Source organism: Chiloscyllium punctatum, chromosome 3, assembly GCF_047496795.1.
Source record: "Chiloscyllium punctatum isolate Juve2018m chromosome 3, sChiPun1.3, whole genome shotgun sequence".
Taxonomy (NCBI): Eukaryota; Metazoa; Chordata; class Chondrichthyes; order Orectolobiformes; family Hemiscylliidae; genus Chiloscyllium; species Chiloscyllium punctatum.
The window spans coordinates 87,713,085-87,732,446 of NC_092741.1; the positions used below are offsets into that span (position 1 = coordinate 87,713,085).

General features: G+C 41.5%; 1 protein-coding gene across 2 annotated transcripts in view; it reads left to right on the top strand.

Moving 5' to 3' along the window:
* Positions 1–14,540, top strand: part of trmt11 (tRNA methyltransferase 11 homolog) — a 95,579-nt gene extending 81,039 nt beyond the window's left edge. For both annotated transcript variants that reach the window (XM_072555998.1, XM_072555999.1), the window contains exon 13: positions 14,060–14,540. In XM_072555998.1, coding sequence (XP_072412099.1) covers positions 14,060–14,176 — 117 coding nt within the window. In that variant the 3' untranslated portion in view covers positions 14,177–14,540. The remainder of the gene's footprint in view (positions 1–14,059) is intronic.
* The last annotated feature ends 4,822 nt before the right edge of the window (positions 14,541–19,362 follow it).

Here is a 19,362-nt window from a genome sequence, read left to right on the forward strand (position 1 = left end):
TTATATTTACCTGCCAGTCGTCTGGAGTCACAAATGTTTAAAAATAAACTCTCAATATAGATTAATATAAATATACTGTCAACACATCCAGAAGAGTGCATTCTCTTCCTGCATACCTTCACCCTAATGTGGTCCCAAGACAGACATTATTGAAGTAGAAGTAGTTGTCTTATAATGTGATAGTTGCACTCCCATGCAACACTGTGTTAGAGAAAATCGCGCAATATAAATAATGGGACCTATGGGAAAAACAGGGTTGGGGTGAACCACCAAAACTATCAGTAAAAATTGAAACACAAATATTAGTTAGCCTGACCCAAACAGTGGCACAGTCTTAAGTAAATTTTTAAATCATATATTTTAATAATAATTAAATAATAGTAAATTTAACACTTTTAACACTGAAATAACTGACTACAATGCTATACCTTTCACAAAGCTCTTCATGAGAAAGTGCCCGAGCTGTCTGATGAAATGATGCCGATGTGAAAGTCCAATCCTTAAGATTCTCTCATGGTTTGAAGTACAGTTCCTTCTGAATGTAGACCACAATTCCCAGTTTCAAGCTAAGTTTAAAGGCTTGCAGAGCTGATTGCATTTCCTGTTTTAGCACACCACACTGAATTTGCATTTTGCAGACAGAGGATCCTGAGGCTGAGTTTTGCAGTTCAGATAGTGCCAGGGAAGGAATCGTGTAACAGCGATTGGGAGTTCACTTTATTTGGTTCATGTTAGAACCAAATCATGTTTAATAAATGTGCTTTGTAGGAGAACTACCTGTAAGATAATTTTGCTGAGTCAGCCTAACTGTCTGGAACTTGGTCCTCGACTGAATGAAATTGGGACAATCTTGTCTCAAGGCCCCTCAGAATGCATTGAAAGCTAGATTTCTGCTCCCCTGAATCCAGCTTAAATGCAGCCATCAGTTGCCACCCATAAAGCTGAAAATGAAATCGTAGTCATCTGGCTCATCTGAGATTAGGATTACTGTACAGCAGATGAGTTGAAATTAGGGCATTCAAGAGCGAAAGTCACTTGTAAACCACACCTGACAAGTTCATCAAACTTCACTGAGAGTTGACAAAATTGAACAACTCGTGCTTCTTCCAGCCTCTCATCCTGAATCACTTTGTCCTATCAAATATGCTAATCTATCTACCTGCCACTTCACAATGATCACCTAAGGACATGGTTTTGGCCATCGATCATTGCTTTTTGTCTTTCAACTCTTTATTACATTTCCCACTTAATTTCAACTGTGAAGAAATATACAGAGGATCTTATCCTCTGTTTTTTTTTTCACTTTGCCTGCCTGTATTCCTTTTTCTACTTCATCTTCCTATCCAAGTTCACTTCCTAATCTCTCTCATCTCTCGACCTCATTGCCTTCCTCCTTACATCTGCCTTTGTAGATAAAATTTCACTTCGTGATCACAAGGTTTTCAGGAATGGTTGTCCTAAAATTTCACATGAAAGTTTAATTGTACTGTAACTGTCTACTAGATCCAGGATAGAACATAGATAATTGAAAAACAGGAAGATTACTTATGATTAGTGTAATAAATATATTGGAAAGAGCTTTTAAGTTGATGATTGGAATCCTCTGCATCTACAAAAATTAATTGGATACTGAAAGCAAACATAAAGCTGTCTAATTTGCTAATGACACAAAATAAGGACAATAATTAAGATGGATTATATTTAAAGCATTTTTATTGTTTATGCACCTTGAGTAAACAAGCTAACTTATAAAATAGAAAACTGAAAATGTAAAATAACATTGTTCAAAAACTATACTGGGTAAACGTATAATAAATGAAATAATTAAATAAGGTTAAGTTTAATGCCTGAGAATAACAATAGATTTTAATACAGCTGAGATAATGTGACAAAGCTAAAAGAAAGTGGGAGTATACAACAGTTATGCTCACGTTTTATGCTGCCATTAGAGAACCGAGTTCAATTGTGTTCATGATGCTGCAAAAAAGATATAGAGAATTAAAATATAAATGAATGACTGCCAAAAACGATTGCAAGTGTAAGGGGAATTATCAATAATGGGGGAAATAGCAAGACCAATCACCTCCAGTCGCCACCAGGACAGCACCCCACTGGTCCTCACCTACCACCCAACCAACCTCCATATACATCGTATCATCCGTCGTCATTTCCGCCACCTCCAAACGGTCCCTCCCCTCCCCTATCAGCGTTCCGAAAAGACCACTCCCTCTGTGACTCCCTCGTCAGGTCCACACCGCCCACCAACCCAACCTCCACTCCCGGCATCTTCCCCTGCAACCGCAAGAAATGCAAAATGTGCACCCACACCTCCCCCCTTACTTCCCTCCAAGGCCCCAAGGGATCCTTCCATATCTGCCACAAATTCACCTGCACCTCCACACACATCATCTATTGCATCCGCTGCACCCGATGTGGCCTCCTCTATATTGGGGAGACAGGCTGCCTACTTGCGGAATGTTTCAGAGAACACCTCTGGGACACCCGGACCAACCAACCCAACCACCCCGAGGCTCAACTCTTCAGCTCCCCCTCCCACTCCACCAAGGACATGCAAGTCCTTGGACTCCTCCATCACCAGACCATAGCAACACGACGGCTGGAGGAAGAGCGCCTCATCTTCCACCTAGGAACCTTCCAACCACAAGGGATGAACTCAGATTTCTCCAGTTTCCTCATTTCCCCTCCCTCATCTTGTCTCAGTCCCAACCCTCAAACTCAGCACCACCTTCCTAACCTGCAATCTTCTTCCTGACCTCTCCGCCCCCACCCCACTCCAGCCTTTCACCCTCACCTTGACCTCCCTCCACCTATCGCATTTCCAACGCCCCTCCCCCAAGTCCCTCCTCCCTACCTTTTATCTTAGCCAGCTGGACACACTTTCCTCATTCCTGAAGAAGGGCTGATGCCCGAAACGTCGATTCTCCTGCTCCTTTGATGCTGCCTGACCTGCTGTGCTTTTCCAGCAACACATTTTCAGTTCTGATCTCCAGCATCTGCAGTCCTCACTTTCTCCTAGAACTAGCAAGACCATTAAACTTTAAATAGTGTGGCATTGAAACATAAAACAAATGGTACCGCTTAGCTACTACAAATTAAACCAATAAATTAGGACTTGGGCGATAAAGTTGTGGTGAGACAGAATTAAGGGCTTCATTATTTATTTGTTTGAAGAATGCAATCTCCATAGCATAATCCACTTGACAGTGTACTTAGGACAAATGTTAAAGGATATGTAAAAAACATTTGATTGCTAGTTGGGAAGAAAGGTTTTAGAAGGATATGCTTTATTGAGCAACATAGTCTTTTTCTCATGGGTGGATATTCTGCAATATTTTTTAAGCTTTTTGTGAATGCAAGTCACTTCTGTCAATATGTGATCTGATTAACACCAAAAGGATGTGCTTTCCCACAAATTTTTGTTCCATTTTGTATGTATGAAAGATTTTGTTTGCTTAATTATATCAACAATTAAAAACTAGATGACAACAGGAATGATCTCTATGGTTCCCCAATTAAATATTGGAACATCAGAAGTCATTGTTTTTGGTGCCCAAGCTCCATTTCTTGATTCCTGAGTTTATCCGTCTGTCTGTCTACAATTAGAGATCATTTCAATCTGTTTGGAACCTTGGTGCTACATTTGATCCTGAGGTGAATTTCTGATCTCATATTTGTACCATCACTTAGATTGCATGTCTGGACATCACTGACTTCGTCATTGTTTCAACCTTTCTGCTGCTGACACCCTCGTTTACATTGCTTAGAGCATCACCTAAAGTTTGATTTATATTTTGTATTTTGTTTGTGGAGAAGATAGAGACATGGTTTTACTTTTATTCTGTAGATTTATTCTTCTTGGTTTGCTACCAAGGAGTCTGGTGACTTGTTTATTTACATGCATTTTCATGAAGGTTTACAACCCTGGGACTTCGTAATTCACTGCATTAAAAAAGTGGAAAAACTGTGCTGTTGCCTAATGAAAGGGATCCAGGGATATAGATAGAAAACTGTAGATGGGTGTTAGTCAGTCAGTCAGTTTGTGTGTCAGTGTGAAGGTGCAAAATTGTCCCTTTCCCCTGTGAGAAATCCTGCAAGGTCGGTGGAAACTGAGTTGTGGCAACTTATGTTTACTGTGATGTTAAAGTAATTGTGAGTTTAGTTTGCAGTTTGTTTTAGATGTCTTAGGGAGAGATAACAGCTGAACAAAAGCATCCAGTGACTGTGCAGAAATTCACTGGAAGGAAAGCAGTTACAGCTATGTTAGCCCGAGGTTTTGGTGTTTGCAAAGATTTGCTAGGATAGAACGAATAGTATAAGCCTCTGGTATTTGGATTGAAATCTTTTTAATCGTTATGTCAAATGTAAAGGAGTTTATATTTAATATTTGTTTTATTATTTGTATTAAATGTACATTGGCAGACTTGTGAATGTTTTCAATTATTGACTTTGATAGTTTAAAATAAAAGCAAAGTTTGTGTCTATTAAACCAGGTATTACTCTGGGAACTGGCATTTCTAATGTTAACATGAGCTGAGATCATAAATAAAAGTCTTGTTATCTTGACTTGAGTTGGCTAGTCTCCCATAATGGACCTTCTGTAACCTTGAAGTTATCTAAAACTGATGTTTGTGTCATAATCCACAACAAATCCCATTTCCCTATCACTCCTGTGTTCACTGGTGTACACTGGCTCCCAGTAAAGCAATATCTTGATTTACTGTCATCCTTGATTTCAAATCCCTCCATGATTTCACTTTTTCTGTCTCTATGAGCTCCTACAGTCACACAGCCCTCAGATATCTGCACTTGTCAAATTGCAGCTTCTTGGGCATCTCCACTTTAAATTGCTCCCTTATTGATGATTGAGCCTTCAGTTGGTGAGGCTGTAATCTTTCGAATTCCCTCTCTATGCCTTTCTATCACTCTCACTCATTTTCTTTCCTTAAGATTTTCCTTAAAGTTTTTCTCTTTGATAGAATTTCTGGTCGTTTCATGTTTTTATGGCTTGTTGTTGTTGCTACTCTGTATGCTCACATAAACCTCCTTGAGATATTTAACTACATTAAAATGCTAAATGAGTCTGATTAAAGGTGACCATGAAACTATCATCAATGCAGTAAAGACCAATCTCTAATGTCATGCAGGAAAGGAAGTCTTCTGTACCTTACCTGGGACTGACCGACCTGTGACTCCAGGCAACAGCAATGTGATTGATTCTTAATTCTTAATTCTTAATCCAGTTATAGTTGTTGGAAGTCAGTCACCTCAGGCCCAGGTCATCACACAGCGTTCTCAGGATAGTGACCTGGATCCATCCACCTTCAGCTCTTTCATCAATGATCTTCCCTTCATCATAAGGTCAGAAGTGGGAACGTTCATTGATTGCACAATGTAAAGCACCATTTGTCACAACTCAGATACTGAAGCTATTCCCTGTGTTCATATGTAGGAAGGCCTGAGTGATGTCCCGGCTTAGACTAATAATTGGCAAGCAATGTTCATGCCATACAAATGCAATGAGAATCTCAAACGATAGACAATCTAATCATCTCTCCTTGAAAATCAAAGGCTTAATATTGCTGAATTCCTCACTGTCAACATCCCAGGGTTTACCATTGACTGGAAAATGAACTGGACCACCCAACTTAATTCTATGGCTACAAAAGTAAGTCCAAGGCTCGGAGTTGGGCTGTGAGTAACTCACCTCCTGTCTCCCCAAATTCACAAGGCACAAATGAGGATGGCATACTCTCTGCTTGCCTGGAAAGGTACAGCTCCAACCACACTCAAGCCCAGCACCATTTAGGACAAAGCATTCTGCTTGATTGGCACCCTGTCCACAGTTATTCCCTTCACCACCGATATACAGTGGTAGCATTTTGTACCATTTGCAAGATGCACAGCAGCAAAACACTGCAGCTCTTTCAACACCTTCCAAACCTGCAACCTGTACAACCTGAAGGTCAGAGGCAGCACCACCACCTGTAAATTTCCCTTGCAAGCCACATGCCATCCTGACTTGGAATATATTGTTATTCTTTTACTCTAACTGTTTCAAAGTCCTGGAACTCTCTAACGATATTGTGAGTACATCTACACAATGAGATCTGCAATGCTTCATAAAGTCAGCATGCCACCACCATGTCAAGGGCAAGGATGGGCAGTGAATGCTGCTGTAGCCAATAATGCCCATATTTGCAGACAAACAGGAAAAAATCAAGCTTACAGAAGGAAGCCCACTGCCTTCTAAATAATTCAACCCCAGTTTTGCCAATGATGTGTTCTGGAAATAGATTAAAATAAATTTGGATATGTAACACCATTAAACTGTCTTCATGAAGGTCATTGATCCGAAACATTTACTCTGTTTTCCTCCTCAGATGTTGCCTGACTTGCTGAGCATTTCCAACATTTTATGTTGTTTTCTTCCAGAGTTCTTTGATTTTATGATTGTGCTAATAGTTCTATAGTTTCTCCTCTGTTCAGCTGTACATGCTTCTGACAGGTTATATAGACTTCTTTGTGCTTGTTTGTGGATCATAATGAGATCCTGTTCCCGGAGCCTGGGTTACTTTGGATTCCTGTTCATTCTGTGGGTTGGAAGAGAAGTGAGGGTCAGGAATCCTAACTTCCCACTAATTCCACTACAAAATGTAATCCATCACTTGACCTACATATTTTGAGAAGCTGAAAAAGTTGTGGACTAAAAGTGGCTATCACTGGAGTGTACTTAGAATATATTTTTTCTGAGATAGAATGACATGTATTTTAGAGCATTGTAGAGAAACATTTGTACCAAACACTGACATTGGATGCAAAAGTGAAAACAGGTTTAATTTTCCAGTAATACTTTTTAAGGATAGAATAACATGTGCTTTTCAAAAATAATGTCTTGGAATTTACATTGTGGGAAAATTATTTTTTCTTGTTTTTTTAAACTTTGTTTTGGAAAAAAACATGTTCTATTATATATTGAATCACCCTGTGTAATAATGGAGTGAATTTCACGCAAATCAAAGAAATCTTGCCAAACGGACCAAGTGTGAGTTCCAAGTCTGCAGGGTTGCAATGAGGAATTTAACTGGCAGCTACCAATACGAGATCACCACTAGGACTGCCTTCCAGTTAAAGATGGTGGCCTATCCCAGAGCTTCTGAGGCCAAGAATTTGGCTGACTCAGTAGAGCCAATGATACAGATCTGTTGCTGACTCTGCAGCAAAGTGATGCCTCCCTGTTAAGGAACCCTCAAGTGGTAAGATGTTTTTGAATGGGCCAGATCCAAGGCAGGCAGACCCTGGCATTTAGGGGAGTGAAGTGTCCAGTAGCAACATGGAGCTGCAGAGGCCTTGGGGCAGCCTGAAAGAAATCCATCCACCCTTCACCACCCTCCAAAACACACACACAAACACATATACCCTGGAAAACTGCCTTAATATGCATGATGGTCTCCTATGTAGCAAGGAGACCCTCCTGATGCCAGTAAAATGTTGGTGACAGGTGTACAGTAGCCATTCATTGACTAAGTTGAACATGCTGTTCAGTTAGTGGGCAGCCATTTTCTGCTTCTGGGAATATCCCATAACAGTAGGAAGATGCTGACCTTCTTTCTTGGCCCCTTCTGAAGCTGTTTTATGAACCCTTCTGTTTTACATAGAATCCCGACAGTGTGGAAGCAGGCCATTCGGCCCAACAAGTCCACACCAATGCTCCAAAGAGTTTCTCACCCAGACCCATTCCCCCACCCTATTACTGTACATTTCCTTGATTAATGCACCTAGCCTATCCATCTCTGAACAATATGGGCAATTTAGCACAGCCAATTCACCTAACTTGCATATCTTTGGACTGTGGGAAGAAACTGGTGCAGCCAGAGGAAACTCACGCAGTGACAGGGAGAATGTGAAAACCCCACACAGACAGTCGCCCGAGGCTGGAATGAAACACTGGTCCCTGGCACTGTGGGGCAACAGTGCTAACCACTCTGCTGTCCTTAAAGTAAACCCCACAAACTTGAAGGTGCCCAGATCTTTGGCAAGCAACTGCTTGGGGTATATCACCTGTGACTGTGGTCACAGTGGAATTTGAACCCACGACTTGATAGAGACTGGAGCTTAATGCTAGTACCTTAGACCACTTGGCCACACTACCACAGTTTTGCAGTTCATCTTTCAGCAGGCTGGTGAAGTTCACTCCATGCCTCAAATAATTTGCCAAAATAAACGTGTGTCCACCTTTGAAGGATAGATTCCAATTTTGGCATGTAGTCAGTAACAAAATTGCAACTTTCTTTTAATTTATTCTGAGGTAAAACTAGAGAGGTTAATTCTCCATATTAATAGTTACTACTTTGCTTGCATAACTCTTCAAATGCACATCATTATTTAAGTGTTGGCTTGTATAAAACAATTTATTTTGGATGCATTTTCAAATTATGTTTCTCTCCTATGATTTTCATGGTTTCGTGTCAGTGGTTTTATGTCAGAACTAGTTGTCCTTCTCAATGTTTATAACTGTATGATTTTGCACAAGTGGTTTCTATAGCTACTGTACAGCAGCAGATGTCGAGCAGTGAAAAGCTGTGATAAGAAAGACAGGCTTTTTAAACAAAAACCAGACACGGGCAATTACCCTGAAGCTGAACTGAGGCCCATTTGAGTAAACGTAGGATATGAATCTTTAAAAAGTGTAAGCAAATGCAACACCACCTGATACTTTCTTTTTCCTGTTTACAATATGGAAATAGCATAGTTAATAACAGATTAGATATTGCAATTGCCAGCGCAACTTTTTAGGTCAGCAGTTTTTTGTCCCAAAGCCAATTGTCAAGAGTTGGTTTGAATTTCCAGAAGCTAAGGTGAGAAGCGCACAGGAGCAATTTACTTTGTTTGTGCTTTCAGCTGCTTATTTGCTTCTAAAACATTATAGATTGCAGCATTTCGTTTTCCACATAGCTAGTATTTAAAGGCCATAAATGACTTGTGGTGAACACGGCAATAAGGGACTCCAACTAATGATTATGTTATCGTTTGAAGAGGGACTGTATGTTTTAATGTAATAATAGTAACACAAACCACTGCAGGTCAGAAAGATGCTGTTTAACCCTCTCACATCTGAGAAGGATAAATCAAATTTATAGGTTACACATGTATCCAAATAAATGCATTTCTGATCCAAGCATAAAATTCCGTTATACCAAACTGCTTGGCATTCGTGTTTAATTGCGTAGTAACTCTTGATCCAAATGGAACATTTAAATAAATGCTGATTGAAGCACAAAATATGTCGAGTTATCTGGTTTCAATGATTCACATGATAAGACAGCGAGTCCTTTGGTAAAGGCCATGTAAAATATCTTGCTGACTCGAGAAAAGCATTTCTTTCGGGGTGTGACTGTTTTTGTTTCAATTCAGTTGCTGGATATAAAATTAAATAGGTTGTGATACAAGGACTTGAAAATTGGCTGCATTTAATTGCAGTTTCCTGATCCCAACGTAACCTTTCTTGGGAAATTTGTTTTTCTGTTTAGTTGGAATAAATATTCTACAAATTAAACAGGAAACAAATACACTTACTGGCTCTTTCTTAACCGCTGCATTAGGGATACAATAACATTAAGTTACATTCAGTCTAATTTTGAATCAGATATCTTTAGAAAATAAATCATTCCATTGATATCTCCTGAACTTCTGATCACCTTAGATGTGAAGGCAAGACCATTAGTCTCAGAAAGGGGAATAGTGAAAAAAAGAAGCTAGTATTGCTTCCAACAAAATGGCAGGTTTAAAGTCTGGGTGTGTTGAGTCAGGTAATCCCAGTTGGGTTAGTACTGCACTATTATGTAAGTAGAGCAAGCTGAGGTAGAAGGAACAGCCAAATGTGATTCCTACTCATTGTTCAGTTGCTTTTCCTGTTACTTTCCCAATCCACCAACTCATTCCATCTCTGCTTGTAAGTCAAAGTTGGTACCCATGAAATTTTACCTTCTGGAGAAGCAGAGAAAATAAAGCAAAGAATATAAGAAAAGCAATTAATTGAAGTAAAACCATCAAATAAAAGGAAAGAGTGAAATATATCTGGCATCAAAGAAAATTACATTTTTGCATTTTATTAACACAGAAAAAGGAACAGTCCCAAACATAGCTCACAGTGGATTAATACTGGACCAAGACACTCCACCTTTAGGAGCTTCTTCCAGTTTGCTGAAGGAGAAGATGTTCTCGCCTTCTGTAGTTGAACTAATCAGTCAATAATACTAGTTAACATACTCACCAAAAAACCAATGACCCATCTGTACTAAGTATGTATTAAAAATCTTGCATCTGAATGTATTTCCTGACTCTCTAATGCAATTGGCTATTGTCAAGTTCTTGATACATACTGCATATCATGATTTTTTCACTAAAAATAATATGTGCCCATTTATAATGCATTATATTTTTGCTCTATTGTAATTACTTTTGCCAGTTCATTTTGTTTCCGTGTATTCATTTCATGGCTTCAACTAAATTTTTCGCCTGAAAATTGCAACAGTTAGAACATGAACGCGAAGGTTTTTGACGAGTGCTGAACTGGTTTTAAAATGTGAAGCCCAAGAAGGTACCAGCACTGGTCTGTTAGTTACTAATATGTTTTTAACATTGATTAGTTTTTGTTCAAATAACTTTGGATAATGAGGACAAATTTCAAAAGCTTCATTGACCAAAAAAATGACGTTGTGTATTAAAAACCGGCGGGATACGTGCATGCCAACTTGTTCCACCAAGAAACACTGATAAGTCTGGTATCTCACCTTTACCAGCTTTATTGTTTTCTATAACTTTGAAAAGCATATTATGCTGAGGGTGTCAGTGAAGTTGGATCAGAGAGAGCAAAAGGTAGCTGGGATTTCAAAGGGCCTTGGGGACTGGAAGAGGACAAGTGATGAGCTGAAACATTAGAGCGAAGGAGGTGTGCCCATCCCTTCTCATGGCCATGGCATTTTGCAAGTAGTGGGAAAGGATTTCAATGGCCCTTCCAGCCAGAGGCCAATTAGCCATTTTTTTATGGCTGTTGTATACATTTTGCCAATGTTGTGAGGCCCTTGCCACTTGAGGAACCTGCCCACCCACCGAGGACCCATTCTCCCGCCACCAACGCACCCCATTCACCTGGACACCCCATGCCTGCCTGTTACCTGCCCTCGACCTCTTCATTTCAAACTGTCACCGTGACATCGATCGGCTCAACCTGTCCACACTCCTCACTCCAACCGCCCGCGCTCATCATGCGCAGGCCGCCACTCCATCCGCTCCAACCCCAATCTCACCATCAAACCCGCAAACAAGGGGGGTGCAGTAGTAGTGTGGCACACCGACCTCTACACGACTGAAGCCTGGCGCAGACACTCCTCCTACCATCCCCTTGATCACGACACCACCTCCCATCACCAAACTATCATCTCCCAGACTATCCACAGCCTCATCACTTCTGGGTATCTCCCATCCACTGACTCCAACCTCATTGTCCATGAATCCTGCACCGCCCGACTCCACCTCTTTCCTAAGATTCACAAACCTGACTGCCCCACTGCATATGTCCCGCTGAACTCATCTCTTCCTACCTTGACACCGTCCTGTCCCCTTTAGTCCAGGAACTCCCCACCTACATTCGTGACACCACCCATGCCCTTCACCTCCTTCAAGATTTCCGTTTCCCGGCCCCCAACACCTCGTTTCATTATGGACATCCAGTCCACATCGATCCACTGTGACGAAGGCCTCCAAGCCCTCCGTTTCTTCCTATCATGCCATCCCAACTAGTACCTTTCCACTGACACCCTCATCCATTTGGCTGAACTGGTCCTCAGTCTCAACAACTTCTCCTTCCAATCCTCCCACTTCCTCCAAATCAAAGGGGGTAGCCATGGGCACCCGCATGGGACCCAGCTATGCCTGCCTGTTTGTTGGATACGTAGAACAGTCTATGTTCTGCAGTTACACCAGCACCACTTCCCACGCCTTCTCATGCTCCCACGAGGAGGTTGAACAATTCATCAACTTTACCAACACCTTCCATCCTGACCTCAAATTCACCTGGACCGTTTCGGATACCTCCCTCCCCTTCATGGACCTCTCCCATCATCGTCTCTGGTGGCCAACCATAGACATCTACAACAAGCCCACTGACTCCCACCCTACCTCCTGTAAAAACGCACTCCCTTATTCCCAATGTCTCTGCCTCCGCCACATCTGTTCCCGGGATGACCATTTCCACCCCTCCTAACGCAATAAGGACAGAATCCCACTCCACCAACAGCATGAATCACATCATCCTCTGCCACTTCAGCCACCTCCAAATGGACCCCACCACCAAAGATATATTTCAGTCCCTAACCCTATCAGTGTTCTAGAGAGACTATTCCCTCCGTGACTCCTCGTCAGGTCCACACCCCCCACTGACCCACACCCCACTCCTAGCACCTTTCCCTACCACACCACTCCCTTCACCTCTGTCCATGGTCCCAAAGGATCCTTCCACATCCGTCAGAACTTTATCTGTACCTCCACCAATGTCATCTACTGCATCGATTGCACTCGGTGGGGTCTCCCCTCCTTCGGGGAGACAGGACGCCTTCTTGTGGATCATTTCACTGAACATTTCTGGGACACCCGCACCCACCAACCCCACTGTCCCATGGCTGAACACTTCAACTCCCGCTCCCAGTCCGCCAAGGAAATACAGGTCCTTGGCCTCCTCCACCGCCAAACCGTTACCACCCGGTGCCTGGAGGAAGAACGCCTCATATTCCACCTTGGAACCCTGCAACCACATGAGATAAATGTGGATTTCAACAGCATCCTCCTTTCCCCTCCCCCCACATTGGGCACTGCCCTTCAGACGTGCCCATCACCCCCCCCCCCCCCCCCCCCCACCGATCTATCACCTTCTCCCTCACCTTTATCTACCTATCACTTTCTCAGGTACCCATCCCATGCCCCTCCCATTTATCTCTCAACCCCGGCCCACAAGCCTCATTCCTGAGGAACGGCTTATGCCCGAAATGTCGATTCTCCTCCTCGGATGCTGCCTGACCTGCTGTGCTTTCCCAGAAACACACTCTAGACTCTGATCTCCAGCATCTGCAGTCCTCACTTTCTCCCACTTGAGAAATCTGCCAGGTGAACTCTAGAATCTCCTGGGAAGCTTGAGGGTGGGTCCTCCTAACCCCACAAGGTACTACCCTGGAAGCAATGGCCACTCCGCAGTAACAATACACTCTCCTTCACTAGCTCTGCAGTCCCAATCTGACTTGCCTTGGTCTGAGACTGGTGTCAATGTTACTTCTCTGGGGGACAACAGTTCCAGTTGGAATGGCCATGGAATGGTTGCACTTGGCTTTACCGTCCATGGACAAGGCTGGGGCTGCCGAGACAAAATCCCAACTGGTGATCGGGAGGTGCTGTCTTCAGAGGGGAAGTAGTTTTCACACTTATTTAATATTCAATTTTCAAAAAATAATTTTAAACTACCTGAATTCATGCCATCTTTTTTGTTGACAGTTAGGAAACTTTGACATTAACGTGAGAAATTGGAATTCTGATTTCTCTTGAGATAGAGATGAAGAATGTTAGGGAAACACTTGAAATTATATTCTCTCTTTAACTTAAAGGTTAAAAGTAGTCAAACCATAAAACATCTTTAGAAAGTAGCAAATGTCAATGGAGAGGAATATATTAAAAATGAGGTGACGGCAGAGAGAGGAAATGAAGAGAATAACAGGGAGACATCAGATAGTTTCAAAAAGGAGGTAGTGTTCGGATTAGAGGCTATTTGAAGCAGTAATGGACAGTTCACGAAGAAGATGCAAGAAAATGACAGGAACAGTATATTAAAATACTTATTTCTATTTCATAACTAACCACAGGCAATATCAATTCAAAACCATCTTATTTTGGATGAAAATGTGACTCTGAAAATTAATTATTTGGAATTCTATTGTGGTTAAGTTAGTAGTCAAACAGTATTATTTATACTAACGTCCTTTCTTTTATCCGTTAGGATAAGGATCGATATGCCCATCTTATTGATGCAAAGTATAGTCCATATGTGGGCCACAATTCATTCCGTGACAAGTACTTCAGTGGAGTAATGAAGAAGGTTTCTAAAGAAAATTGAAATATTCAGAACTCAACAGTTCAAATCTATTTTGAACCATGGAATGTCTTTAAACGACTATTTTATTTGGCTGTTTTACGGAACTTAAGTCATTACATTTGAGAGTCAAAAATGATGAGTATGAACTGTGTTATATATTAAAAGGCCAAAAAAAACATGTATAAGCTGTTAAACCAACAAATGCCCTTTTGTATGAATTAATACATTTGTAAATAATTTATTTGTTATGAGAGAAAAACACAAAGGAATTCAGTTTGTAAAGCAAATCACGCATTGAGATGTAACCAAAAGTCAATATTGAGTCAAAACAGAACTTAAATAAAATTGAAAAAATGTAACAAATGGGAGTAGATTTATACTAATTAATGGTAAATTTGCAACCGATAATTATGAAATATTTCTCAAATAAATAATAAAAAAGAAATCTACTTGCAGTAGTACTTAGAATATTTAGGAAATAGTAGTGTGATTTGTGTTGTTTTTCATTCTGTAGAATAATGAAATGGGATAATCATATAATACATAAGATGGGCTGAATGGCATAGCAACAGGAGTAGGCTGTGAAGCCTGTTGTACATGTGCCCATCTTTCGATGTAGCTGCTCTGTATCCATCTTTCCCCTAAATTGATTTATACCCATACTTAACCAATAGCTTTCACTCTCAAGTTTAACTTGACAATTGATTGAGCATTAGTTGCCATTTCTGGGAATTCCAAACTACTTGTGTGTTGAAGATTTTCCTAATTTCACTCCTGCATTTCCATGTATTTGTTGCCCTTGACCTTTACATAGGATGCTATTCATGGTACTTGAACAAAGACTCTCCTGCAGCCTAATGAGCAACATGCCTCACTGCTCTGCAGATGCAGAAAAGATGCAGCGAGTTGCTCCTGATGTTAGGATGGGTCTTGCCAGACTTGCCACATAATTCAGGAACAAATCTTGCCGCACCTTCCAGCATGCAGGCCTGTTTGAGATTCTGCCTAAAGTGTCTACCTTCCATTCAGTTTCCTTGCATGTAATTTGTTCAAGGCACTCCTTAGAGGTATTAGCTGGATCAAGTTGCATGTTAAGTTTTTTGAACACTGCCCACCAATCATCTATGATTTACACATTTAGGGCCTTGCTCAATTTACTGAGGACAGTCTTTGCCCTATCCCACTGAATCAGCCTGACCTATCTCTGTAACGTTAGTAGCTGTTTTGTGTTTTTCCCTTTCAAAAACTACATTGAACTCTACCATATTTTGGTCACTATTAGATAGGTATCAACAGACCATTTGGCTGGTAACTAAATCTGGCTCAATACCCATCACTAAAATCTAATATTGTCTCCTTGTTACTTCTGAGGTCTAATATGTTATGACCCCTTGTTTTCTGGTCCTTTTCCATCTGTAATTAATTATATTTAATGGTAATAAATATTTTGTTATGAGTGCCCAAGCCATTTGTTTTTGTGGCCCAGACAATTATATACTATTTAGCAGCAGGATCTAATTTAAAATTTAAGGTCACATGTATAGATCATTTCCTGATCCCAGCAATTCAAAATGAATATAATACTTTGGAATTGATTATAAAAATAAGTTTATAATCCATCTGGAAAATAGTGAGCTAGGAAATGGCAGCTTCTGAATTTCTCTGGAGAAGAGCAAACCCAAATATCTATTTTAGCTTTGAATCATTTCAAATGAAAAATTATGAATTAAACTCCAAACCAGAGTTTCAGGGTAAGCCCTGGGTATGGTTATAAGTTGCTGTTTGATGGCTCAGAAATCATTAGTACTTGTCAGATGGATTATCTTAAATATGGCAGGAAGTAATGCGTGAATAGCCCCAGGGTTCAGCTTTGGAATCATCACTGTATCAAGTTTGCTATTTCTGAATCCAAAGTGGCAACTTTACCAATGATACCAAGCTTGGATGGGTAGTGAAATGGAATTGGTTTGTATTCACTTCACTACAGAGGATTGGTGATGCTATGCAAACATTGAAAATTTAATTGGATGGATAACAAAACTACTTCCTATGATGGGAGCATCAAGAGCGAAGGTTAGTATTGTTTTGTGATAAGCCCAAGATACTACAATGTGGAATAACGTGGTCCTAGAGTTGCAATCTGATTTCAACAGCCATTTGCTTCACCACATGTAGGAGGCAAAATCAGTGGGAAAGCAATCATTGGGGTATTCTTCCATATCCAACATTCAAGCCAAAGCAAATTAAACTGATTAATGTACACTTTGTCAACAACATAAGAGATGGGTAGAAAGTAGAGCTCGTATCAGAAAACAACATGACCTTCACAGAAAAATGTCCATACTTCTAAATTGTGTTGTATCCTGGGTAGCACTTAGCAATGGGTTTATTCATTCTAGTTTTTAAAGTATTGGCAACATTCAGGACTTTACATTCTTTATCACTTCATATTCTAATAGCTGTACAATAAAGGGCCTTTCATAAGGTATCCACTGGAAGAAAAGCAGACACAGATGCACTTACTGAAGTTAGCCAAGCCAGTTCCTATGCAAAATTGATATTGGAGACTACCAGCAGTTAGAATGCCAGGAAGTCTCTATCACAAAGAACTCAGAATAAACAGAATCGTGTTAACAGTGAATTCACATTGACAAAACGCACATTATAGCAGAACAATCTGTGTATGCTAAAGAAAGGGTGAGAGGAGGACGGTGGAGTAGATGATAGATGGAGTTGGAGCCCAGAGAGAAAGAAAAACATTTGGGCAGACAGACAAAGTAATGGGTAAAGATCAGCCTGGGAGAATCAATAGCTGCTAAAGCGGACCATTAGTGGCTGACAATGGGTTGGTTATGGTAGCAGCCGGTGTGATGACAAAACCTGGTGTGGAGGTGAGGACATTGGACAAGGTACTCAAGCCCTAAAATTGTTGAACTCAATATTGAGTCCAGAGGGCTGCAGGGTGCCCAAGCAGAAAACGAGATGCTCTTCTTCCAGCTTGTGCTGAGCCTCACTGGAGCACTGCAACAAGCCCAAGACAGATGTTGGCCAGGGAATACGGTGGTATGTTGAAATGGCAGACAACTGGAAGCTCAGGATGATTTTTGAAAACAGAACTTAAGTATTCTGCAAAGCAGTTGCTCAGTCTGCGCTTTGTCTTCCCATTGTAGAGGCGGCCATATTGTGAGCAGCGAATATATTAGACTAGATTGAGTGAAGTGCAGGTAAATCACTACTTTGCCTGGAAGGTGAATCTAGATCCTTGGACAGTGGGGAGGGAGGAAGTAAATAGGCAAGTGTTTGTGATGGCATAAGAAAGTGCTGTGAGGCTGTGTGTGGAAGTTGTGGGGGAGGAAGTTGGGAGTGAAAGAGGAGTGGACAAGGATGACCCAGAGGGAACAGTCCCTGCAGATGGTTGACAAAGGATGGGAGCGGAATATGTGTCTGGTGGTGGCAGCCTGCTAGAAGTGGTGCAAATGCTAGCTAATGATCCTTCAGGTGTGGATGCTGGTTGGGTGGTAAGTGAGAATGAAGGGGACCCATCACTTTCGTGGGAGGGGTGAGAGGGGCTGAGGGCCAAATGTGGAGATGGGTTGGAAATGGCTGAGGGCCCTGTCAAATATAGTGGTGGGGGATCTTTGGTTGAGGAAGAAGGTAAGAATTTTGGAGACCACCTCCGCCCCCCCGTCAAAGTTGGCATCATTGAAACAGATGTGACATAGTTGGAGGAAAGGTGTGAATGGGTTAGAGTCTTTATAGGAAGCAGTGTGTGAGGATGTATAGTCAAGGTAAATGTGGGAGTTGATCAGTTTGTAGTAGGTATTGGTAGTCAGTCTATCCCCAGAAGGGAAAACAGGAGTCAGAGATGGAACAGGTGAAGATGAGAGGATGGTGGAAATTGGAAGTCAAATAAATCACCTTTTCGAATTTTTGAGTTAAGGAAACAAGAGTTGAGGGTGGGAATGGGACTGGAACAAGGAATGTTCCATGTATCCCTCCAAAGAGACAGGCATAACTTGGGCCCATGTGGGTACCCGTGGCCACACCTTTGATCGGAAGTAACTGGGAGGAGTTAAAAAAGAGAAGTTCAGAGTGAGAATGATCCCAGCGAGACAGAGGGGGGTGGTGGATGGGGTTGGTACAGGCTTTTTTTCCAGGAAGAAGCAGAGAGCCGTGAGACCATCCTGATGGTGGGATAGACATGGAAAAGTATTGCACATCCATGGTGAAGAGAAAATGGCTGGAGCCCATGAACTCGAAATTCTGAAACTGATGTGAATTGTTAGAAGGATTGTGACTACACATGGGAAGGGACTGGAAAAGGGAGAGAAAACATCAAGTTGAGGTAGGAAGAGATGCATTCTGAGGGACAGGAGCTGGTAGAAACAATAGGGTTCTGCCCAGGTAGTCCTGTTGTGGATTTTAGGAAGGAGGTAGAAGCAAGCTGTGTGGAGTTGAAGGTTTATGAGTTTGGGGACAGTGTGGGTGTAGGGATTACCAGATAAAAATGAGGTTATTGACCATTCTGGACATAATAGCCTGGAGGTCCATGGTGTGTTCTTGGTCCAGGAGGAGTTCGGAGGGAGCTTCTCAGAACTGGTGCTCAGCCTCCACAATGTAGAGGTCAGTCAATCAGACATCAACAGCACCAATCTTGTCGGCAGGCTTACCTACAAAGTCAGGATCGGATCTGAGAGTATAGAGTGCAATCATTTCACAGGGAAAGAGGCTTGAATGGGAAAGGACTGACAGAGAAATTGAGGCAACCAATGTTGTGTCGATAGTTCTCATAGAACAGGCCAAGTGCAGGTAGAAGGCCAAAGGGAGGAGTCCAGCTGAAGGGAGAGTATTGGAAGTGGGTAAAGGGTCCTGTGAGATGGGGAGAAGACCTTTGTCCAAAAAAATGTGCACAGAGGCAAAGATGACAGAAGAAGAGTTCAACATCATGTCATGCCCGAAATTTATTAAAGAGGGATAAAACTTAGACCTTTGCTAAGTACTAAATGTTCAGCATCAGTGAACAAAAGAGATAGTAAATATTCAATTGCAGGTGGGGTCAGGAGAGGGGATGGAGTCAGATTGAAGGGAAAGGGAAAAAGATTCCAGAAGGATATGGGTATCTCTATGTTGTTGCATTTTGTGTTCCTTCATGCCTGAAAGGGAAAATAAATCTTGTGAGAACTAAGAATGAGCCAGAGGATGATGTG